Source organism: Balaenoptera musculus, chromosome 7 (assembly GCF_009873245.2).
Source record: "Balaenoptera musculus isolate JJ_BM4_2016_0621 chromosome 7, mBalMus1.pri.v3, whole genome shotgun sequence".
Taxonomy (NCBI): domain Eukaryota; kingdom Metazoa; phylum Chordata; class Mammalia; order Artiodactyla; family Balaenopteridae; genus Balaenoptera; species Balaenoptera musculus.
This window is the reverse complement of record NC_045791.1, coordinates 21,841,178-21,868,002: the sequence shown is the minus strand read 5'-3', so window position 1 is coordinate 21,868,002 and position 26,825 is coordinate 21,841,178. Positions and strand designations below refer to the sequence as shown.

At 38.6% G+C, this 26,825-nt stretch overlaps 1 protein-coding gene across 2 annotated transcripts in view; it reads right to left on the bottom strand.

Moving 5' to 3' along the window:
• THSD7B (thrombospondin type 1 domain containing 7B) overlaps positions 1-26,825 on the bottom strand; it is a 751,247-nt gene that overhangs the window by 35,741 nt on the left and 688,681 nt on the right. For both annotated transcript variants that reach the window (XM_036856921.1, XM_036856923.1), the window contains 3 exons: positions 8,006-8,147; positions 6,487-6,602; positions 4,254-4,371 (listed from right to left, as the gene is read on the bottom strand). In XM_036856921.1, the coding sequence (XP_036712816.1) occupies positions 4,254-4,371; positions 6,487-6,602; positions 8,006-8,147 (376 nt within the window). The remainder of the gene's footprint in view (positions 1-4,253; positions 4,372-6,486; positions 6,603-8,005; positions 8,148-26,825) is intronic.

The following is a 26,825-nucleotide window of genomic DNA, read 5'->3' as shown; positions in this document are numbered from 1 at the left end:
TATCAGGATTATGGAATATTTTTTAAAAGGCATTATTACATCTTAATTCAGGAGCTCAAGGCATCTAAAGGTCAAGAAAGGATTCTCAAGAAGTTATCCTAGCAGACCCTTAGAAGCTAGCTAGAGGTGATTTATATCTAGTGCTATATTTATGTGCCAATGGAAACTATCAAATGACTCCCAAGTGCTTTACACAATTCGATTTCTCCTCGTAGTTAACACCCCTTCCTTAGTCCTTCTGTGCCTTAGGTCACACAATGACTTTCCTTAGGAAATTTTCGATCGTTTGTCTTTGCTTATTATTCTAAGGATTAGAAAAGGTGAATTTAAGTTCAAACTCTAATTGCCTAGAAATCTCTAATAGTGGGATTCAGATTTGGAAAGTATTTTTCCTTGTTTGTTTTTGTTTTTCAAGTAGACTAACGAGGTCTGATGAGTCCACAGCACTAACAGAACTGCTTGAAAAATTAAAGTCATGTTTTATAATACTAAACTTACAATTGGGGGTCCTAGTTTCAAAGGTAGTGTATTAGCATAACATGGAGATCTGTTACATTTCACTGACTTTGTACAGTGGCAGAATTAGGATATTTGGGGCAAAAATAATGATAAACAGATCTTCTGTCTCCTTGCATTGAACACATTCTTGAGTAATGATGCTCAAGACTTATGAGTTTAATTAGAGGGAGAGGAAAATAGCCACTGGCAGGGGTTGGCTGCCTTTGGGCTTACGATCCAGTCTGCAAGCTTTTCCCCTTCAAACTTTCCCCTATAGTCCAGAACCACCTGGGCAGTGACAAACGTTAGCTGAGATTCCCCCCATGTGCCAGGTACTGTGCTTCATGGGAACTAGAGGGATTCACCCATGAAGAACCCAAACAAGGTCATTGATTCCTTAGACAGACAGATATTAAAATTGATTCAGGGACTTCCCTGGTGGTCCAGTGGGTAAGACTCCACACTCCCAATCCCCGGTTGGGGAACTAGATCCCGCATGCATGCCGCAACAAAGATCCCATGTGCCGCAACTATGACCCGGTGCAGACTAAATAAATAAATAAATAAATAAATAAATATTTGCCATTTGAAACATTGTAAATGTTCATTGTAATATATCTATATTGACATGATGACAAAATAAAAATTGTAAAAATATTGATTCAATTTATACATAATTAAAGTATTAGAAGGTGATAGTGGGGGTGATGATGAGATATTCCATGGGAGCAAGGAACCAAGGTGGAAGGAAGCATACACTCAAGATCGTGACTGAAATATACTGTATCACAGCAGAGAGATCCAACATGATAGTGGAGGGTGATAGGGATAGAGAGGCGGGCATGGGGGTGATCCTGCAGGTCCTCGTGGGCCATGCTCACAATACAGGACTTCATCCTTTCTCTACTTTTCCATGCTACCCTTTACGGCTGTTCTCATAGCTGTAGGAGAGTCACACCTCCTAGCAGAGGCCCATGAAGACAAGACTGCAGTGCTTCTGGCTGTGGGATAACCAGGGTAGCTCACTCTGGACAGGGAAGCAACCAGTTATTCACATCACTAATGCAAATAACACCTCTAGTTTAATGAACTCATCTACATGTAATATTACCTATTTGTTTACTGTGTGTTGTCCCTCAACTAGATTGTAAGTGCCATGAGAAGAGGGAAATTGTCTTTTTTCCCCCCTCACTGCTTCATGTCCAACACATTGTACTATGACTGGCACATTAGTATTTGTTTAATGGATAAATGACTCTTAAGTCAATAGGAAAACAACTGTTCGGATTTGCATTTTCAAAATATTACTTAGACTGTGATTTTAATGGATGGACTTTGAGTGGGGTAAAAGAATGAGATGTGAGAGTGGACAATGAGAGGAACTGAGTCTATGGGATAATCTTTAAAAGATCCTAGGGAGTCTCTGATAACACTCTTTACTGCTGGTGTGTAGGAAGGTGGAGATGGAAATTAACACATAATAAACACCCATGCTGTGTCAGGTACTGTGCTAGATGCCTACATATACTTCATAGCATTTAATTCTCAAACCCAAAACAAAGCCTCTAACATGTGCATGAATTCCGTTTTAGAGATGAAGAAGCTGAGACTCAGAGTAAGTCATTTGCCTAAAGAGCTGCAATTTGAAACTCGATTTACCCAACTTTAAAGTTGATGCCCAGCTGGAAACTATACATGCTGCCAATCAGAATATTTGAGAAACTAATATAGGTCAATCAATCACTGAAATCTTGGTCCTAAGATTTGCCATTTGGTTTCCTGAGGTGCTTTGCAGGCTCTCAGTTGTGCAGGAAATGGCATGCTGTTATTTCTGGACATTGTGATTCCCAGATTTTCATTTTGAGTGATGCTCTCTGTGGAAATAAATTTCAACTTCCTTAGCTACGTTTCTCTAAGGCATATCCTGAGTACTGCTGTCAGCTCTGCCCTCTCCAGGATCTTAGAGCTGAGTTCACAGGTGAGCCCCTTTTCCTGCTACATCCTGCGTCTGCTCCTCAGACAGTCCCAACTAAGGCAGAGAATTATCAATAGCCCCAGCCTGCTCATCTGTGAATAGCTTAGAAATGAGCCCATATCCTAGTTCCAGTGGTCCAGTCACAGAGCTTCTAAAAACCTCCTTCCAAATATCATTGTTTGGTGATCAGATCCAGGTCTTTTAACCCCTTTCCCCATCAGATTCCACGATTCCTCCAACATGCAGTTCTTCTTCCCTTTTCCTCCCCTACTTAGTGACTAACCATATAGCAGGATTTTCGCTAGGTCCCTATTCCAAATTTCTGACATTTACCTTGTGATAAACTGTAACTCTTTTTCAGGACGAGAACCCTATCCTAAACCACAGCTCTGTGCTTTCCTGTTATGCTCTCCTTGTTCTCTTTACATGGACACATGTCTTGGTCCCTACTTTAGCCTGATGGCTGGAGTGCCATCTATTGTTGCCATTTGCCTAGCTCCCGACTATCAGCTGCCTCCTGAATTCCTTGCCATTGTTCATTATTTACCCAGGAACTTATAGTATTAATAGCTATCTGTTCAGCAAAGATTTATGCTCCCTTTCCTCCACAGGAACTGTTTCCTCCATAACACTGTTGCTAAGAAGCGACCGGCCATCCAGAAACTACATTTCCTACTGGGCTACCTTGCACTGAGCTGGAGAAGTGGAACCAAATTTTATCCGATAGAGTATAGATAGTAGAGATATACACAACTTCCAATCTGGTCCATAAAAACCTCCACAGGATGAGCTGGATATCACCCTCCAGAGAAACTTGATTATGTTTAAGCAGTAGGGCCTCCATCAAGCTGTGTCCTTGGTTGACTTCGTGAAGCAGAAACTACCCCTTCCTTTATGCGAGTGAAAAATTAGTCTCTAACCTATGATATGAAGCCACTGTGACTGGGGGTGTTTACCTGATACAGGAACTAACTTTACTTATAGGATACATCTTCTTCTAAAAGCTACAGAGGCCAACATTTTTTGAATTGGTTGAACTTAGGGCCTTTAAACTAAACACCGTCCCACGGGGTCAGCGGCCCCTCTGGGGTCTGCCACTGTTACGAGGCCAGTTCTTCACCCTCTGCCTCATTATAAAGGACTGATACTACTCAGCCATAAAAAAAGAACGAAATAATGCCATTTGCAGCAACATGGATGCAACTAGAGATTATCATGCTAAGTGAAGTAAGTCAGACAGAGAAAGACAAATACCATCTGGAATCTAAAATATGGCACAAATGAACCTATCTATGAAACAGAAACAGACTTACAGACATAGAGAACAGACTTGTGGTTGGTTGCCAAGGGGGAAGGGTGTGAGGGAGGGAAGGACTGGGAGTTTGGGGTTAGCGGATATAAACTAATATATAGGATGGATACACAACAAGGTCCTACTGTGTAGCACGGGGAACTATAGTCAATATCCTGTGATAAACCATAATGGAAAAGAATATTAAAAAAAAAGAACGTCCAATATGTGTATAACTGAGTCACTTTGCTGACAGCAGAGATTGGCACAGTATTGTAAGTCTACTATACTTCAACAACAAAAAAGAAACATTAAAGAAGAAAAAAGAATTGACAGGAGGCCAGGATCGTTCCCTCTGCTCTCCTGCGTCAGCCTCATGTGATGTCCAGCTGGCCAACATGCCTTATCCCGTGTGTCAAGCTATGGCATACGGAGAGATACTTAAAAACTAAATTGTTCTGTGGGAACCAACACAGAGGAGCCACATACCTCCATGGCCACAAGTCTGTGAGCACTCTGTCCAAGCCGTCCACCCCGAGAGCTGACAGTTGACCACGCATTCCACCAGGCAGCGAAGGCTCATCCTCTGGGGCTTCTCCAAGTTACGCTGCAGATGGGAAGGGAATGTGATTGTACTGGAGAATTCACAGCAACATCAAAGCAAATCACTGTCCTTTTCTGGGGTAATAATCTCTATTCTATGAGAATAATCTTTTCTATATTTTTGTGGGGAAAAACATCCTGGCTTGTAGAAACGGATGGCAAGCCTAGAAAATGATGGTCCTACTTCATGAAATAGAAACTTGTCAGCCCAAATTTTTTTGGATAAAGTCCTCAACTTTAGAAGTAGATGGGCAGTTAAGGTACCGGGAAAGCAGGCAGTTATGTGACACAGAGATCTGTCCTGTCACTCAGCCAGCAAAGAACCAGGAGGATGCCTCACTGTTAAATTTAGGCTCCTTGCCCTCTGGATGGGCCAACAGTACACAGAGAGCTCAAACTAAGAGCTACCTAGGCTAAAAGAATAAATAGAAAACGAATAAAACTCAAATCTACAAACCATCTAAAGTTTGTAAAAAAGACCAATTAGGCTAAAAACGTAATCATGGTCTTAATCAAGGGAAAAGTTGATGATACTGTTTCTTTTCCTCTTATCCTCTCTGAAATCCACATCTAGGCAAAATTACACACTTTCTAATGGCCAAGGTAGAAGAGGTCTTAGTGAAAGAATAAATCATCCAAGAAACAGAAAGAATAATAAAAAATTCTGTTTTAGGAATCACACACTGTGTGATTGGGGAAAATGCTAACACTCAATACAAGTTAAATATTAGCAATGTCCACACTGAGGTAAAATTAATGATTATAGCATGATTACTTGCTAAGTGGGCAAAATAGAAATGACCACATGGGATCTATGATCCATTTGCGATATATAGGTATTCTCGTTAGGTTAATTTGGGACTTTAACATTCTTTAAATATTTGCTGGATATATGGGAATTTAGAAAGCAGAGAAACTGATTTTTCTATTAATGAATAGTTTATATCGCTCTTTGTATCAAAAGGAAAGATTTATTATGTACACTAAATGTAAGATTTTCACTTATTTGGAGTTGTAGATTGGTGATTTATTTTTCTTGAAGCAGACAACATCTTGAGAGGGAGATGAAATTAAACAAAATGTTAAAATAAATCACGGACACTTGGTAGACAGAACTCTGCCCTGTATTAGCCAGTCTCAGCATTTCATTAAATGGGATGTTCAACTTCAGATGGTCTAGTCTCAGGGGTGGTGTTGGTCCATGGTGATACTGTTGGTTTAAAGAGATGTTATGGCAATACTTAACAAGGTTAAATCAGGATCGGTGAGGAGGGTTTTGTTCTGATTTTAATGTCCACTTGTGGACTCTTCTTACTTAAGGAGAAATGGGACAACTTTTATTTTGCCGGTTTCCGTGGAAACCTGAGCTAACTGGCCCCACCGATTTCCAATTATTCCAAAGATTGTTTTAGTGATTCTTATAATGTGACAGCATATGGTCATCTTTATTCCTATTAAACTGCCCCCATCGTGCATTTCACTTATACGTTGGGAAGGAAACGCCAACTTTTTTGGAATAGGTTTGATTACAGTTTTTGTCCAAACTCCACATATTTTCTCATAGGGAAAAAAAGGCAACAATAAAATTACAAAAATTCAAAAGCCACTAATTTGAAACTTGGTAGGCAGGCATTTTGACTTACTTTGAGAAGAAAAATGCAACTGTGCTAATTACCTAGCAATCATTTGCTAAGCAAAGTAGCAAAGTATTCTAATAGCAAGTGTCAGTATTCATTTATATGCAAGGAACAGTGTTTCCTATTTAGGCAAATGAATCACTTGCCCGATACAAAGAGTCATATTTAAATATTAGAGTCACCTGATGTCAATAGTTTGTTGGCAAATAAGTTCTTTAAAATAACAGAAAAAACTAGATTTTTAATGAATCCATTTCCCCAATGCAAAATGACCTTTCCTGGTCATTTTAACTAAGTTCAAACTAGTGAGATATAACTGTATGATACTAGTACCTCTACTCTAACTGAACCTAAGCTGTGATGAGAAGAAATCAGACTGTCATTTATATCAAGCATTTTAGAGGTTGCAGACCAATATTCAAACAAACAAACAAACAAACAAACAGAGCCATGGGTGTGGGATACAAATATACACAACTCACCTGCTCACATTGGTCCACACTAACAGGCTTGCCATCACTGCGCACACAGCTCAGAAGGCGGGTCCTGATGCCTTGCCCACAGGTTGCATTTTCACTCAGCTGGCATGTGCTCCACTCTGCAGGCATAGGGTCACCACACTGAGTTTCAAAGTTATGACCATGTGAGCAAAATACAACACACCTTTGATTCTCTGCATTGGTGGAGAAGGAGAGTGTGCACAGAATCCTAAAACCACTTTCAAGTGGCTTTAAAAGCATCCTGCAATTCTTTTATTGAAAAACAATGAATCAGATCACCAAATAACATAGTGAGTTACCTTCCTAAGTTTGGTTTCTTGAGGTCAAGAACCAAATAATTTTTAGAAACCATCTCATAGTTGGCTGAGGTAGGAAAAGAGAAATACTAAGCACAAGGGTAAAGGAAAACCAGTTTGGAATCATCTATTTGCTGGGGATAATTGAGAGAGGAAAAAAAAAACAACAACCAGAAATGATGCTAGTCTTTGATGTAAACTTGAAGATGTTTTCAAGGAATAAATATAATTTTCTAAATCATTTGGTATATTTGGTACAGTGGAGCCAAGAGAGGAACCCCAGAAGGGAAAGAGGGCAAGATATATGGACTATTTCAGGAACTCTCATTTTAAGAAAATTATTCTCTCATGAGAGAAGCTTTTGTAAATTTGGCTAATTGTATTACAAACTGGACACCAGGAGTTAGAATAAATCATCCCATAACTAATTCTTTTAAAAAAAATCTTATTTTGTTGTGGGTAGGAAAAAAAAAAGATCCTAGATCATATACAGTGAGAACCTATCTAAGGAGACTTTTCATATTTGGTAGATGATCTAAGAGCTTAATAGGAAGAGCAAAGCCATGTATAGTAAAATCAGCATTTTAAAGACATGCTCTTCCAGTAAAGCAAATTTTACTGTATTTCTCAAAAATTATTATGAAAACTAATGATCTGAAGGATCTTTAACTAAAGAAAAAGGTAAAATACACCAGGTCAATGTTCACCTATAAAGACAATGAGACAGCCCCACAGAATTCACTAGGAGGTTCTCTACATGAGAAATCTCGGTAGTGCTGCTGTGTCCTCAGTGGGGAATTAGTTTCAGGAAGAGGCTATTGTTTTGCCTCTGCAGGCATGTGGCCATTTGGTCGTCAGTACTGAATTCGATGCTGAGACAACCGGTTCCGCATTTTGTGGCATTCTGTGTGTCTGCCGCTGCAGGGAATGGCAGGGAGCAGATCAATGTGACTACGCAGTCCTTTGGTATCAGACACTGAGCCCGGTGGTACCCAGGAGAAACCTGAGCTGTGTCTGAATAAGGAGGCTGTGGTGATTTTCAGTGCCTCTAAAACATCCCTATCCAGTCAGGCCCCCCCATTCATCCTTCGTGAGCCCCATAGAGCAAGTACATCACAAGCTTGAATTTCTTGAAATAACAAAAGCCACGGACCAGCTCCATTCTATGACAGCTTGGTTCCTTGCTTCGTGGTTTTCAACCGTACCTGTTAGATTGTACTGGAACTGGAAGCAATTTTCATTGAGGAGGCAGGGCCGCACCTGTGAGTCTTCAGCGCACGTCCTTGAGCTCAGCGAGGGCCTCAGCAGATGGCGGGTTCTTCTCTGCGTTGTGTGTGGATCACACGACTATGAAAATCAAAGAGCAGGCAGAGTTAGAAAGGACCCCGTGTTTGCGGATAAATTCTATGTGCTTATCTGTATACATGGAGACACGCGTACAGCAGCCACAGGGCAGAGACTGTTGAGAGTATGAAACAGAATATTTAGAAAATAAAACCACTATGGGATTCAATGTAAATAGTTTTTGGGGTTTTCACCTGACAGCTCTTTCTCGTTCTACATTACGATGAAGCCTACATTTCTATCTCCCATGTATAGTTAGGCACATGAGACTATTTTCATCCATTAAACACTCTCTATTCTAAAATTCGTCTGCCATGTAGCAAGAGATGAATGCATTCTGATGTTTCAATGAATGAAAAAAAGGAAGATAATGTCGCTTGTGCCCTCAGATAGTCTAGCCCAATAGAAATAATCACACAGAACATTTTAATGAGAAAATCATTAAAAAAAAAAACAGAAGGAATTATGAAATCAATATTGCCGATATACCAAAACTTTCCTCTTATTTGGGAGGCCCTCTGATCCACAGAAGATGAGCCACTGCATGCTGTTGCCCTTTCAGCAAAATAAATGTACAAATATGAACTTCAAAGATCTCCTGCAAAATCAAAATCTACCCAGGGGTCTCACATGTCCTCTTACAGCCTCAACTCATATGACGTTCTCGAGCCAGGTAAACCTACCTGCTACCTGTCATCCATCTGCTCTACTCACAGAGGACCTTCAGAAGTTCCCCCCTACTGGAATAATCTCCTTTCACGTGTCCTAAATCCTATACTTCTTCTTCTTTAGAACACTAACCAAGGCTTCATCGTTGACAGTCTTTCTCTTAAGAATGACAGATCCTTCTCTTCCTTCCTAAGCAACCCATGCTGAAGAGTACAGGATTTGATTCTAAACATATACATATATGTTACACCTGCCCTTATATGATCATTCTTTGTTTCCTTATTACTCCATCTCCTTTTCTTTATAAACTCTTTGAAGGCATGATAGATCATGATTTCTACTTCCCATATCACTCCCTGAAAATCTTGGTATACATTTTACCCACAGTGGTTGTTCAATAAACACCATTAAATATGGTCACGCCAACGTAATTCCAGACCCAGAAACCTCGAGGCACATAGATGTTTAAGCCACAGGAAAAAGAAAAGTCTCTGAAGTGATGTCATCAAATCATCATTTCCATATTTGGGATGTTTTGTTTATTTTTTTATTCCTTTACCTTTTCAGATATTGTAGCAAGAACAACCTGTAAACTTAATCTTGGCTGTTAATCAAAATGATAATGTTGGATGGCACTGAAATATACAGAAAAATGCCACAAAAGTCTCTTCTAATTTTAAATGTTTAGAGCCATTGAAACACATTTACTATCCATGTGGCTTTATAGTTGAATCATCTGTCAATACTTGTACAGTCATTTTATTTTTTAATTGTATCAAATTGTCTCTAGATGATCAAGAAGAGCCATTGAAATCAGGTAATTATTCTGAATTATCTGAAAAGGAATCCCATGCTAAATGCATACAGATAATTTCTTATTAGTTCACCAATTAGTTTGTTTGTTCTCGTGGGAAGGAATAATAACTTAAATGATTTACCAATGAAAGAAAATGAAAGTATCTTAAAAGATACTCCTGATTAGTGTTCTACTACTTTTCTACCTTATAAAAATCAATTAATGTTTGAACCAAAGGAGCATGTGTAAGGATTATGAACCTGCTTAGTCTAAACCATCAAATAAAGCAAAAGAGAAAATAACACACACACACACACACACAAACATGAACACACAATTGAAATTACTATGTAACCTTGAACAATTCACTTATATATTCTGCATCTTAGTTCTTCATCTAGACCTGGGTGAGAAAGGGGTTTGAAGAAGACAGGGGCATAATTTGATAGTCTTTAAGAATACCTTCCCTCAGACCTCATACGCTTATCAGTCTCTAAGTCCGCTGGATATGCTTTTAAGATGATACCCTCTCTCTGCCTGTCATTCATAGCCATGTAGACTTTAATTATCACTTTCTAGAAATTAATATATTGAAAACCAACACTGCAGCTAACTGTCTTACTAACTCTATCCATAGAAACAGGCAAAGAAGAGGCGCAGATGACTGAAATCCACAAACACAATCCAACCTAATCTCAGGTGATATTTGTACATTCCACCTTTTAAAATTGCCCTAGCGCTGCTAACAAGTCATAGATTGACTTAGTGTGTCTCCTCACTCCTTTCTCTTCATTAGCTATTTATTGGAAGTTCATAAAATAATGAATAGGTCACTAGGGAGATGAGAGTGGGCTAAGAAAAAAAGAATGACAGAGGAGGCTTACACCCAGATGATTTCTTTATTGGATCAAGACTCTTCAAATATAAACCGGGATCTTTTCTCCCCTAGAGTATTTATACAAAGACATACTGTCAACTTCCTGAATAGAGAAGTGAGAAACTGATGTGTTGATAACTAACTGAAAGTCAACTTTGGACCAGTCTCATTATAAAGGACAAAGTTATATAGCTAAAGTTTATTTGCTAGGGAAGGAGATGACCAATAAGAACCAGTAGAATCTGGTACATAAGCCCCTTTATGAGACTAGATTTTTGAACTTTGAAAAGCAGCACTTACCTTAAAGTTCAATCCTTCATTATGACATTGTGCCTTCACACCTTTTGTTCTCTCTAGCAACAAGGCCTTTACCCCTGGGCCTGACCTAAATATTTGTATTCATCTGTCAAAATTAAATCAGATATTCCCTCTGAGAGCTTCCACTGACTTCCTTGTACTCTTATAAATGGAATCACCACGTGTAGTAAACATTTCCACTGCACTAGTATTGATATGTGTGTATTCCTTCCCATGGGCTATTTGGAGAGCATGTGTCTTAATTTTCTTGGACATGGAGAGCCTTGTTCTGTGTCTGACATACAGTATGTAAATAATAAATACTTGTTGGTGTAGGATAATTTGGTTCTTTCTGGGTAATAAGACCAGATTTTTGTAAGCTGCCATTAGCAGACAAAAGGTCAACCCTCGACTATGATCACACTGTCTAAATGTAAGGGTTCCCCATAGGTCTGTGTGTCTGATAAAATGAGAATATAATATTTTCTCTCCTTCCATACTTTTTCTATAAAATCCAAATGATATTTCCCAGAATAATAGAGTCTATCATTAAATTAATAAATTATATCAGTAAATGAGTTTTTAATTTACCCATATAAAATAACAGTTTAGACGATCTATCTTCAATAAATCCAACTAAGAATGTATAATTTGATATTTTTCTCACAACACTGAACTATTAACAATGACAGTTTAATAAAACCTGGCATAAATCCAGGTACCTGTGAATTGAAGTCACTCTGTAAATTTCTTGTCTTGAGATAAGCAAGACTCCCCAAGGCCTGGCCTTGTCAGCGCCCATCAGATACTGAAACCCAAGGCCTTTACTCTGTTACAGGGTATCTCTGATAATTCTGAGAGTGTCTCTCCCTCATTTAACCAATTAGCCCTATTGTCAGTCAGTAGTTCTGCTTTCTCTGTCTTTCATGAGGCAAAAAAAAACAAAAACAAAAAACCAAAAACCATTGCAATGCTTTGTAAGGAAATTTTTGAATGAAACTAAACCCTGATTCTCAAAAGTTGATAAGAGAAAACCTCTAGGATAGAAAAATTGCCTGAAGAATGTTACTCATGCCTCTCATGTTTAAAATATTTCTCAGAGATTCTGAGAAACTCATTACAGGCATGAAAAATAAACATTCTTTGTATATCATAATGCAGCAAAGACAGCAAAGTCAAAACCATACAGACTATATGCTCAGTAAAATTAAGTGACAAGTTGTCTCCACAAACCTCAAACTATGAACAGGTGGGGACCAATGACTGAAGTTACAGAACCTGTGTGATATCAGCATCCAGCAGGAGAAAGAAGAAGGTAAAAATGGGGCATCTGACATACCCAAGAATACCAAACTGGAAGACTAAACCTGGGAGTAGGAGATTTTTACATTCTCCAAAAGCAGGTGAATATAAGGGATCCGTGGAGAGATCAGTAGGTGATTATCAGTCTGGGCAAAGTTTCTCCTTACAGTAGTACTTCCACAAGTAAGTGAGAAAGGATGAAAGAATTGAAAGGTTGCCATTTCGCGTTTCCTAAATGATAAAGAGTTTAGGCTTTGACCATCAATGATAGCCAAGCACATAAAAAGGGATAACCACACCTTGCGTGCCTCCTGAAAAAGAGCACATCTTCTATGAAGGAGTCTTGCCAAAGACCCGAATCTGATTAACTCTCTGCATCCAACGTCCAATTTATGGGAAATTCCAGGACAGAGGAACATGTTAAACTTCACCACGGGGATGCAATTTAAGAGACACACTGGGAAATTCAATAGGAGAGGTGACCTGTTTCCTTACCAATAAATTGCTGGGAAGAAAAAAAAGAAAGAAATGGAAGAAGTTAGGTTAAAAGAGATTTAAAGACATACATAAAAACAGGCTTGAACTTAATGGCTAGCCCACACAGATTACAGATCTAAAGAAAAAGTAAGAATAAAGATTATCATAGAAGTCTGTGCAGAGTTGCCTTTTGAGGGAAGTGAGGAGGTTATAACCTGTGAAGCTTTTTTTACGTCACTGGCAAGTTTCTATCTCCTAACCTGGGTGGCTACTTCAAGAGTGTTAACCTGATCATTAAACTGTACAATTTGTTTTACATGGTTTTCTGTATTTGTGTTAAAATTAATATTTTAAAACATTTTAAAAAGATATCTCTCCTATCATCCTTGGAAAATTTAGGTTTCTTTTCATTATGGGATTTGATAGTCTCCTGATAGCAGTCTTTCCCGAAGCATGTCGTTTTCTACAGTGTGTTAATAGGCGCCAAGAGAGGAGTTTCACAGTCAAATGCATTTAGGAAATATTGAGCTAAATAGTGCTAAACAAGGATCTTTGTAATAGATCTTTACCATGTCTTTACAGAGTCTGCTATTAAGTCATCAAAATTTATCCTCTCCTTTCTTCCTGGGCACGGGAGTAGACCATATATCCCAGCCTTCCTTGCAGGTGGGTGTGACCAGGTAACTGAGTTCTGACAAATGAAAGGTAAGTGGCAGGCTATGTGTGACACTCCACCTCTCACCCTAAAACCTCCCACATGCTTTCCTCCATGCTCTTCACCCTCTCCAGGGATCTGGAACGGTGATAACTGGAATGGCTTTGAAAGCCAAGCTTGAAGATGGCAGATGCTCCATTAGCCTGGATCCCAGGATGACTGTGTGGAGAAGAGTGTCCTATCCCTACCAGGAAATCCCACCTAGGACTGTTTGCTGGGAGATAAGTAAAATTTTATTCCATTTAAACAGTTACAATTTGGGGTTGTTTTTGCAAATTATCTATTATTATACTATACATTGTGATTCAGAGTCTCAAACTTTTACGTGTCCATTTAGCATTCCACATAACACATTTTGGGAAGCATGGACTTGCAGATTTAAAGATATAAATGAACAGGAAATTCTTCATAAATTACAAATTTATTAATTTATTATCTATATGAATCAATTGCTCTCCTTAAGAACTCTTCCAGTAAGGTTTCCTTTCACTATTTTTTTTTTTTGGCCATGCCATGCAGCTGTGGGATCTTAGTTCCCTGACCAGGGATTGAAGCTGGGCCCTCGGCAGTGAAAGTGCAGAGTCCTAACCACTGGACCGCCAGGGAATTCCCTCCATTTACTTTAAACAAATAGTTTTTGAGAAAACATTAAATGCAAGGCACTGTACCAATGAATAAAACATCATCTCACGGAGGATTTTCCTTTTATGCTTTGAATTTCCAAGAGATCATGCCTTGTCTCCCCTAAAGATTTACATTTTAAAAGAACATTTTAAGGTTTTAGAAGGAAATACAGTTTTTTCATCCTCCCTATAAAACAAAGGTGATTACTCAATTTGCCTCTGAGGAAGTTAAGTTTAATTTACTAATTTGTGTCTGTTGTAAGGTAAGGTAGCAGGTGAGATCGATCTAGGTCATCTGAAAAGGTGGTTTTTGCAAACTTCAAGTTATGACATATTAGTGGGTTGTGAACACACTATTAATAACTAATAATTTTATAGTGCTTACTATGTGCCGGTCACTGTTCTAAGTTCTCTAACTCATTTCATCCTCATAACAGCCTTGTAAGGTAGATATATTATTTTCCCCATTTTACTGATAGCACAGAATAGTTAAGTAATTTCATCAATATCACACAGCTAGAAAAGGGAAAAGCCAAGATTTCAACCCCATCAGTCCAATACTACAGTCCATGTGGACTGTGTTCTCAGTTTAGTGGGTAAAAATCAGCACTTGTAAAACTGATAGAGCATAGCATGGAAAATATCTGTCATATATTCAGGGTGAGAATTATTTCATGAAACTGTTATTTCTGAGATATATATATATGCATATACATACACACACACACACACACAAATATATATATCTCCAGAAGTAAGTGATGACGTATGTGATCATTTGTGATATAAAATGTATTTCTTACAGTGTGTCATGGTCGAAAATGTTTAAAAGCCACCAATCTAATAAAAAATGCTTATCAAAAGAACTTTTCCATTAAAGACTGTCATGATCATTGTTGCAAAACTGCTTTTCCCATTATGTAGGTATGTGGTTTTTATTTTGCAAGTATACACTATTACTCTTTTTAAGCGGTGGATTTTCATTCTACAGTATTTCTATCAAAAAAACTCTTTTATTCTTTAAATACCAGGATTAATTTCAGGATAGAACAATTATTAAGTTTGTATCTATAAAACCCACATTTATTTTCAATTATATGGGATCAAAAGCACAGATGTGATTCTTAAATGTAAACCTGTAAGGACAATGAATTTATTAAACATATCCTTTCCCACAGAAAATGGGTATGGGGGTAGGTTGACGCCTGTGGTCCATCTAGATAAATTGGACCTAACCAGAGGGAGAGCAAAGGGGATGCCTGAGCCAACTCTTCATGTATTAGAAGAGCAATTCCATTCAGATTTATTCCCTTTCACAGGATTGTGACAGAATAAAAAGTGGAGTCAAAACTCAGAAAAAAACAAAAATCAAACAAACAAACAGAACTCAGAAACCACTGTTCCCCATTTAGGCATGAGCTAATACACAGTGATCTTAGCCCTAAGGGGGTTCTCCCACAGTAAGGCACAAAGAACATTCCAGCACCTGTGATTTCACTCCTCTCATCTAACAATCTGGGCATTCTCTTAACCTTCGCCAACCTCTTCTGCAGATACACCCAGTACTAGAGTAGTGGTTCTCCAAATGTAGTCCCAGTACCAGCTGCATCAACATCGCCTGGGCACTTGTTATAAATGCAAATTATGGATCCCATCCCAGACCCACTGAATCAAAAACTCTGGTGGGGGGGGAACCCCCAGCAACACCAGGGGTGGGGTTCAGCAACCTGTGTTTTAAGAAGCCCTCCAGGTGATTCCAACATACTCTGTAGTTTGAAAGCCACTGTCTTGGAACCACTGTTTGAACTTTCTATGTACGATAACAAACTCCTAATTTTCCATACCCCAGCATCTTCCTCTAGTCTTTCCTATCTCTTTCAATGGCAACTCCAGGCATCCAGAGGCTCAGGTCAAAACCTCTGGAGTCAGCTTTCATTCTTATTTACCTTACACCTTATAACCGTACCCTGAGTAGATCCTTTCAGCTCTAACTTCAAAGTAAAATCCATGATCCGGCTGCTTCCCATCATCTGCACCAATCCTACCCTGGTCAAAGTCACCATCACCTTTCACTTCGATTATAACAATAAGCTCCTATCTGATTCTGCCCTTCCCATTGGATGATTATGTTGAACTATGGCACCAGAATTATCCTTTTAAAATAATGCAAGTTAGATCACGTAACTCCTCTCTTCCACACTCTTCAGTGATTTCCCAACTTAGCCTGAAAACCAAGTCCTTTTCTCGGGCCTACAAAGTCCTGCCCAGTCTGGTGCAGCACTGTGTGTGAATGCGCATGGCCTTCTGTGCTCCTCGTACATGGCTTCGTAAACCACTCTGGCTTCCTAGGTGTTCCTGGAGAGCTCCAAGCACTCTTTGTCTCAGGGCTTTTGTTCTTGCTGTTCCCTCTGCCTGCAATGCTCTTCCTCCCACACCTGCATGATTTGCCCCCTTACTTCCTCAGGCCCCTGCACAAATGCTCTGCTACTTGAGAGGCTGTCTTTGACCAGGCTATATAAAAATATCAGCAACTCCTCCACATCACTCTGTTTCCCTATATATTTTTTCTTCTCCATATCACTTACTACTACCTGATATGCTATATACTAAGTTGGTGTTTTTTGATGTGTTTTGTTTGTTTTTAATTATCTCTCTCCCCTCTATTAGAACGTAAGCTCTGTGAGGCCTGGAGCTCCTAGAGGAAGACATAGGCAGAACACTCTTTGACATAAATTGCAGTAATATTTTTTGGATCCATCTCCTTAAATAAAGGAAATAAAAACAAAAATAAACAAATAGGACCTGATTAAACTTAAAAGCTTTTGCACAGCAGAGGAAACCATTGACAAAACGAAAAGACAACCTACTGAATGGGAGAAAATATTTGCAAATGATATGACCAATAAGGCATTAATAGCCAACATACGTAAACAGCTCATACAATTTAACATCAAAAACAAAAACAAAAAAAAACCCAATTAAAAAATGGGCAGAAGAACTGAATAGACATTTTTCCAAAGAGGAAATGCAGATGGCCAACAGGCCTATGAAAAGATGCTTATCATCACTAATCATCATGGAAATGCAAATCAAAACCACAAGATAGGGCCTTCCCTGGTGGCGCAGTGGTTGAGAATCTGCCTGCCAATGCAGGGGACACGGGTTCGCGCCCTGGTCCCACATGCCGCAGAGCAACTGGGCCCGTGAGCCACAATTGCTGAGCCTGCGCGTCTGGAGCCTGTGCTCCGCAACAAGAGAGGCCGCGACAGTGAGAGGCCCGCGCACTGTGATGAAGAGTGGCCCCCACTTGCCGCAACTAGAGGAAGCCCTCGCACAGAAACGAAGACCCAACACAGCCATAAATAAATAAATAAATAAATAAATAAATAATTTAAAAAAAAAAACCCACAAGATATTCTCATTGATTACTGATATTTCCAGTACCTGGAATATGCCCAGGCCCATAAAAAATACTCAATAAATAGATTTCCACAAACAGTGTATTAGTGAGTGACAACCCACGCCTTGCAAGGGCACTCTGGCCTTCTCATTGGCTCAAACAGAAAAAAAAACATTTATCACTTAGTCTCTCCAGGACTTTGGGATATTTAATGAGTCAAATGAAATTAATGAATGTAAGCATTCTGAGTTCTGGAAATTTTGGATTTTGCAAGTGCAGTATACTCTTATTATTACTGTATTTTGCACAGGTCAAAAGATAGCATACAACAAAAGAATATTTACTATGACATCATGGCAAACATGATCAGAAATTAAAATACTGTAAACTAAAATTACTGGTCAATCAGAAGGGCCACAGGTTGAATTCTTGGGTCCTACAATGATTGGCTCTGTTTCTTCTGATACTTTACCCTAGATTTGAGGGGTCCAAAAAGATATGCAAACCTATGTATAGCAGAATAGCCTCTTATAGCTTCTTCTTTTCTTTCGAGAGATTAAATGGACAATAACAATAGAGACTGAGACTATATTCTGGCTGTGGCCCCATCCCCCAAATAATAGCAAAAGGCAACATTTTATACTATGAAGACATACCTAGCATTGTGGTGAACATTCCGTGAGATTATCTCCTTAAAGCCCTTCAACCTCCCAATGATCTAGGTGTATCTTGAATATCCTTGTTTTTACAGATGATGACACTGAAGGTCAAAGAATAAAACAACTTTATAGTAGGTGCTCAAATCAGGTTTTATATCTGGCAGGGCCCTTTGCCCCTTAGTATCTTCAACTGTTCTGCTTGAAAAGTAGCAGTATTTGTGGACCATGTTGTGAGGTGGGGACAGTGGGTAAAACAATGCATCACAGTTTCACTGTGATTGCTGTGGTTATACGATATGTGGTTGTTGTGACTGCTATTTATTTTAACCTGGAAAACATTTAGTATGGACAATGGTAATGAGAGATGGAAAGGAGAGAGAGAACAGACACAAGGAACTATGGCTTATAAACCAACCAAAAAGCCAGGTAAATCACAGACTGAAGAATGGGAGAGTCAAGCTAAAGTTAGGACAATAAATAAGGCTTCCTGCCTGCCTTTGAGGAGACTGCAGTTCATGAAAGATGTTCCCAGTCTAGAGGCTGGCTCATCAGATTTAGGGAGTTAATTGGAAGGAGTGCGAGACACGTGTCTTAGTATGATGGGACTGACAAGAGCAGGGGCAGAAGCTACGATATCATCAAGATGATATAATGTTCCTGGTAAGGCTTTGCTGGACAATTGCAAAGAGGAAGTTAGAATGACACATAAATATCAGGAGATTTTTGCTTAGGTAAGATGTTTGGGTAAAAATTTTACAATGGTCAGGGACAACCCCACATAGTTCTTTTGGCTGGTATTTTATGACACCAAGGAGTTGCAAAGGTACATATTTATAATCCAATCAGAGGCCTTGGAACAGATGAGTGATGTATAGCATATCCAATCAGAGAATCCTATTGTCACCTATTTATATTATTGTTGGGGCTTGGGAATGAAGAAAGGAGAATGACCTAAACACAAGCCAAAATACTTTCAAAGTCATGAAAGAGAAAGAAAGATGGAAGAGACTTAAAGAGATATGCTTAGTGAATGCAGTGTGGTTTGGAGCCTGTAATGAAAGGAATGTAAATGCTATAGAGGGCATTATTTTGACCATTGAGAACATGGGAATATGGCCTACAGATTAGCTATAAGTATTGCATCAATGTTCTATTTCCTGAATTTCTTGACTGTTCTGTGATTACGTTAGAAAATATCCTTGTACTTAGGAAATGCATACTGAATTAACAATATTATGGGGTAAAGGGGCATGATGCCTTCCTCATATGCTTAAATGGTTCAGAAATAATAATAGGGTGTGTATGTATGTACACATATACCATTATGTTTTCGTGTGTGTGTGTGTGTGTGTGTGTGTGTGTAGGGGAGCAGAGAGAGTTAATAAAGCATAGGTGGCTAACTTAAAGATTGAGGTTGTGGATTTTTTGTAAATCTGAAATATTTCTAAATAATTTTTGTTCAGTATGAGAGAACTATAAATGGCACTGGTACACCAATGTTCAGGAGACACTAATGAATGTCATAAATGAAGCTCAATTCATAGCCATCTCTATGGCACCCAGAGGATCCTAGGTGGCAACTCCTATTTGAATTGAGGGCAGATAAACTCCTAATCTCAATCACTCTCCCTCTCCTTGCTTTCCTTCTCTCCTTCTCCTTACTTTTTAAAAATTTTCCATGTGATGCTTACCTCCCTTTCTTTACTCTAAACCCCAGCCATTCAAGGACCAAATAAAAAGACAAGCCAAAATAAGCAATAAACTGCACTGGGGCTCCTGGCCTACAATAGGCCCCAGGATGCCATCTGGAATGAGAATCCCAGGATAAAAGTTTTGGTCTCTGTCAGCAGTGTAGGAGTGCTGGACCCCTCTTTCGACCCCAGAAAGACTGAATGAGAGTCAATTCTGTGATATTTTTGTGCCCCATTCCATTTACAGTCCCCACCATAAACCAAAGAAAAGGGTCCATCACTGCATCAATAGAATGTGTCAGGGATCTCATTCTCCACTTTTGCCTTTCCTCTCCCACCGAAGAGTACTGGGCCCCTTTCCTCTCATTTGATCTGCTAGAGGAAGAAGTGTTATTAAGTTCTGCACACGGGGCTAACAACATAGAGGGTGCCCGCACAGCACTCTCATCTGGGTTCATTCTTTCTAGTCCTACCATTGCTCTAGGCTCTCACTCACACTGAATCTTTTCTTCCTTTTTCCCCCTCCTTCCCCATCACTCCTCTCCTCTCCTTTGCCTAACTAAACCTTACCCATCTCTGAGGTTTCCTAAGAATGTTCTCTCCCTGGAAAACTTCCCTGATCCTCCCAGAGGTTAGAAAATGTGCCAACATATGCTCTCATTACACCCTTTGCTTTTTCCCTATTAACAGCTTCTACTCTGCTGAAATGGATTGGGAATTTTCTGCATTCCTCATTAGACTGGAGGCTCCATGAGAACAAGGAATCTTCACTGCCACAGCCCCAATGCTTAACACAGCATTTATCACAGAGGAGGCACTTAATATTGGTATTCACATAATGTTTACAATTTATTTTTGTACTTATATGCTAGACACTGTGCTAAATGATTTACACATATCAGTCCCCACTCTAACTTCTGAGATGTGCACTACTATTCCAACTATTTAACTTCCTGAGGTTAAATAACTTGCCTGAAGTGCCAGTACTAAGAAGGGAAACAAGGAGGAAAGAAAATACAGTGCATTGGGGATGTTTCTAAATCTCAGACTTATTTCCCACAATTGTTATTCAGCATTGCTATGTATCTAATGATTGCCTTTCAACATGGAAATGAGGATCTCAAAAATAAGACATGCAACCAAATTGCATTTTATCTGGGCATCTCCTGGAATGGGGGAAAAATCTGGGGGAGGGGACTATGGTCTCCATAAAATCTGTAATTATAAACTAATTTTAAGGTTAAAAACACCCATAGTATTTCTACCTGCAAGTACTATTATTTTTCTCTATTACTACCATGTAACGAATGTAGTATTTTAAAACTTAGAAGAAAACCCCTACAAATATGAAAACCTAAGGAATACTAATAGGATATGATGAATCTAATATAGTCAAACACATTACATCCTTCTTTAAGAAACCATAGTTCACTTGAAATTATTCATAGGGATTTTTCAAGGTAATATGTATATTGTAACCAAAATGAAAAGGAAGTTAAGACTTGGAGAGGAACACATAAATTTTAAAAAGCTGAAGTGTGTACAAAAATCAGCAAGAGAGCTCTCTGTCCATTAAGACCCATCAGACATACCATTTTACGGAGAGGTTCCCTGGCAATCAATGCTGTAGTGCACCATAGGGGAAATTATTTTTTCACATTTTTTTTTTCCCCATGTAACCAACCTGGGGGATTGAAACGATGCAAAGGAGGACTTGTAGGATAACCCTCTGGTTCTATAAACACATGTTTAAAATTCAAAGTGAAAACCTGGCCTTTTCTTCTTGGACATGAAACATACATTTGGGATGGAATAGAAATCACAAGTAAAATGGAATACAGATCACAAACCTGAGTTCAAAACCATTAATACATAGTAGTTTCATAGGAAAGTTAATAAAAGCCATCATAATAATGAAATATCATTGACAGTGAAGACAGATCTCACATAGATCAAAGAGGAATTGAGTCATTTCAGAAAATTAAATTTTATATTCCACTATTTAAAAAAGTTGAAATAGTTGCTCTTTTCATACTTTTTGAAGAAAACGTTGTACCTACTTTCAGAAAGCTATGAGCAATTACAAATATTTATTATAAGTGAATTTGGGCTCTGCCTCTGATGTTTTTAAACATTACTAATGTTTTTAAATATTACTAATTTTTGATGTACTTGTAATCCCAATAAAATCATATTTGATACTCCAGAAAGCAGTTATTATACACACTTTTACAGACTAGTAAACAGAGCTTCAAAGAGTGTCAGCAGCCTGTCAAAGTGACACAACATAAAAAGCAGAACAGAAATCAGAATCTCAATATCCCCTCTTTGCTATCTTCCTGAATGTCAAGAACTGCATCAAGAACTTTTTAAAAAATTTGCTAACACCAACATATTCATTTATTAAACAAATTATTTTCATCAAGTACTATCTTTATATGCCTGCTTTATGAACAATGTTTTACCAATATTCATTCAATACCAAGAAGACTAATTTTATTATTCTAAGAGTGGCTAATTAGTCTTCATTTCCCCATTTTAAATTATATGGGTGACTAAAATCTTCCAAGTATACTTCAATGATCTGGATGCTCCTATGTCAAAACTATCCTATAAAGAAAGAGATTTTTGAGAACCTATGTTAGCACATGGTGATTATGAAGCAGGCACTGGCAGAAGTCAATTTCCTTAAAAACCTGAAGTCATTGCCTCCAGAAATAAATAAATGTCAGTTTCCTGTGTCTTTGTTTCTTCACTCATTGATTTACCCTTTGTGTAATTCACAATGAAGTCAAGACAGTGAAATGAGATAAGATTGAGAGCACTTTGAAGAACAAAAAGCATTCTACAAATAAAGTAGTGCTGTCCGCACTGCAACTGGGGGGCACTCAAGTGAGGGGGGAGCTCATTCTGGGCTGTGCCGAGAGACAGCAGTTCAGCAAAGCATCATCTAAATGAAAACCAAGAGCTAGCAAGTTCCAACTCATCACCAATTACCTGAAGGTTGGAGCCACTCAATCAAGTGCCAAGAGAAACAAATTGAAAATAGGTGGAGCACAAAACAGATGACAGTCAGACAGACCCTGGAATGTGAGTTAGTGAGCATGAGAAGGGCTGATGTCCGCTGAAGCAGAGTCTTTGGGGAGGGGAGACGCACACGTGTGGTGTGGCACTAACAGCCCCATTGCAAGGAATCTCTCTACTCCCTGTTGCCATAGACTCAGAAATAAGCAATACTTATAAAGGATAATTTGCAGTGTATTCCGTCAAGAAGCCTGGTGTGTTCTCTTAGCCTGGAGGCCCAATGCAACCAGAAAGAGGCAAAGGAAAGCAACAGAGGTAAACGTGGGAGGGAGCGGATCACTGCAAGTTTGGAAACTCAAGCACGTTAACGGAGGCACAGTTTCAGAGCATTCTACTGAATAGACATGATGAATTTTCATAAGAGTAGAAGAGCTTGCCATAGTTATGAACAAATAGGTCAAGTTGAAAGAACACAGATGCTGGCTTTTGAATTAGGCTCAATTTCAAATTCGGACTCTGCAACCTTAGGTATTATGAGTATAATTAGTTATTCTACTTCTGTATCTTTCACTTTCCTCCCTAATAAAAGGAGGCTATATTATGAGTATTAAATGATATAATGCATACCAAATGCCTAGCACAGAGAAACACTTTTTTATTTGCCCTTATTTACAAGAGTGGTTCCAAGGATATAACTGGAATCAGTGGTCTATATTATTTCCAAAGTTGAATGCCCCTTTTACTTCTGATGTGTCCTAAATTCTAACAAAATTGATGGCGTTCAGAGGAGACAAAATGTGTCTGCATTGGTTCCTATATGATAATGTGTGTGGAGGGGGAGGGAGGGGGAAGAAGGAGGTGGAGGGAGTGGGGAAAAAGGAGGAGGAGGGAGGAGGAGAAGAAGAAGAAAGGGGAGAAGAGAGAGCACAAAGGAAGCTTAAAGGCATTGGAAAATGGTTACCCCGTGACTACAAGCCTGCAGGGAATTCCCGAGTCTTCCAAGAAGGATGGCTTCGTAGGGAAAGGGCAAAAGGATACCTGAGTGATTGACCCAGTTGTGAACAGTGAGTCACTCCATATGCTTCTGGTGGATTCTTTCCTGTTATATATTAAATCCTCTAGGTTATATTAAAAAGTAAAGCTTTATAAAAGCATTCAAAATGAATTTCTTTGAGCTAGATGTTTGTCGATATCATATGAGAAGGGAGAATAAAAAAACAAGAGAAAAATCTCTAAGGTTTTCTTTGGAGGGTTGCAAATCATTGAATTACGAGTTACACAGATATTTACAAGCTTGGCCTAGATAGAGTATAGCAATCTATAAATGCTGTGCAAGTGATTTATGGCACAACTGTTCTAACACATTAACAATAGCAGGAAATATATTTAATTTATTCTCAGGGAGGCACATTTACATTATTCACAACAAGCCATTTACAGGGAAATGTGCAACCCTTAAACTAAAGTGAATGCATCTCTAGTGGGTTTTGAACAGTTATAACTGTCTAATAAATGCTTGTAACCTAACTTACTGTACAGCCAATGTAAATGTTCACTAGCTATCCTGTAAGCACTTTATTCTCTGAATTAGCAAACAGCTGTGGGACGCATGGCAGCATCTGTAATCTGACGAAGTTCTCTGAGTACTGAATGATAAAGAACCTACTTTCCTTACTGAAATTTTGCCAAAGTGTGCAAAAGAAAACCGTCTTTTATTCCTGATCCTATATTCTAGATTTGTCAGATGTAGCAGAATGATATATTTCAAGATTCTGAAGATCTCTAAGCATATTTGGCAACTGTCTGAAAATGTACCACCTGGCAGACTACTATGGCATTGGACTAATTTGCATTCTACTGCACCAAGACAAAAAAGCTTTAGGCTTTTCTGGGTTCTTCATAAAAAAAATATCCACATGGATAAAGCTTGGAGACTTAGGTGAAGAAGAAAGAGAGAAAAGAAGAAAGAGTGGGTGAGGAAGAGACAGGGACAGGGATGACACACAGTGAGGCAGTGAGAGACTTGGGAAAAGGAAGCCCCATGCTACATCACCAGGGACTTTCATATGTCCTATCATTTTTTTTCTCTCAGGAACCCCTTGAGGTATAGTTACCTAAATAACTATGTTATAGATGCAAAAAGTGAGGACTGTATCGCTATAGATAATTTAATTACAATTTGAATAGTCAGTGTCTCACCAATAAACAGTGTAGCCCTGATTTAAAGTAATTAACCTGTAACTGCCAAAACTGTGTACCCTTCTTAAGTTTCAACTGAGAAAACTCAATGAAAAGAATATTGCTCTTTTATAAATTTAGACAGCTAAGTTTTACAAAATGGAATTATATTGTGTGTTTGGAACATAATACATTTCATTGACTTTGTGTCTTTGTGTCTTGATGATGCTTGCAGTTTCTTTAACTATGTATTTTCTGTCTCTTGGCCACTGGTCAAGTCATTCCTTGTCAACTATGCAAACGATTAAGTGAACTAGAAGCCAACTCTTCCTATGAGTCCGGGATAAATTTTATTTTATTATTATTATTTTTAAATTTATTTATTTATTTTTGGCTGCATTGGGTCTTCGTTGCTGCATGCGAGCTTTCTCTAGTTGCGGCGAGCGGGGGCTACTCTTCGTTGAGGTGCGCATGCTTCTCATTGCAGTGGCTTCTCTTGTTGCAGAGCACAGGCTCTAGGCGCGTGGGCTTCAGTAGTTGTGGCACAAGGGCTCAGTAGTTGTGGCTCGCAGGCTCTAGAGCGCAGGCTCAGTAGATGTGGCGCATGGGCTTAGCTGCTCTGCGGCATGTGGGATCTTCCCAGACTAGGGATCGAACCCGTGTCCCCTGCACTGGCAGGAGGATTCTTAACCTCTGCGCCACCAGGGAAGTCCAGATTCCCAGATAAATTTTATTGCAGCCATGAGATATCTACAAACAAGCACCATCTTTTATAAAACAACAGTTGTTTTCCCCTTCTTTTGCACACTGGACTTTCTTGGATTAGTAAATAACTTGGATAGCTGATACAGCTAATACATTTCAAATACAAAGACACCTGTTTTCAAGCCCTAAAAGACCATGCCCTGAGGCCTGATGGACATCTGAGAGTTCCATGGTCTAAGATTGTTTTAAGGTCAGAGAATTATAACTCAATTTTACATGTGTTTGATAATACAGGCAGAATTCCAGTATTCTAAATGCCGTTATGACAAAGATTGTATCCAACAATCTATTTCCCTGTACCATTCAACTGTCTACGACAACAGTAATTTGTTATGTTAATTACAGCGATGCTCTATTGCAAAAAGTTGCCCAACTAAAATTTCAGCCCATTTCTTTCAAACCAGGGGTCATTCACAATGAGGATAAAGTGTAAGAAAATATATTAACAAAGTAATTCTCATTACTACCTCTCTGGAAAAGTAAAAGTCTGAGTTAGGGAAGAGCAGAGAAAAGGGCAAAGAGCTCTTTATTTATTAATGAAAATGAAAGTACTATATTGTATTTTATTAAAAATCTGCCTCAAAGTCTTTCACTAACCTCTTAATAGAAGAAAGAATCAGAATAAGTTAGTTTTGAAAATTGACTAGACCATAATTAGCTGTTGTACTCTGGCATAACTACTTAGCCTTGTGTCCTCATATACGACATGGACATGATCATATCTGTCCTAAGTTCCCCATAGTATGACTGTGAGATCATATAAGTAAAGGTATGCAATTAAAATAAATATATCACCGTGGTTTCCTCAGCACTCATTGACACATTTGGAAGAACTAGTTTTATTGTCTTGATATTTTTCTTTGGTGACTGTGTGTGTGTGTACACATGTAGAATAATCAGAGGGAAAATACATATATATCATTGTGTCATAAAATTTGTCCTGTTTTTATAGCTCCCATATATCTTACTTTTTCAAAGTTGTGCTGAGATTTACTCTTAAACTACCCCTAACATTAGGTACTTCCAATATACTAATCTCCATTCTACCAAATTTTAAAACCACACAACACATTACCTCATACTCATGATTTTGGAACCTGGACTACCAGAAATACTAGTTTCAAACTTTTTTGAACTATTTTTGTGTGTGAAATACCATAAAACAGTTTTAATATTTATGAAAGCAACAAACGTTATATTCTTATATT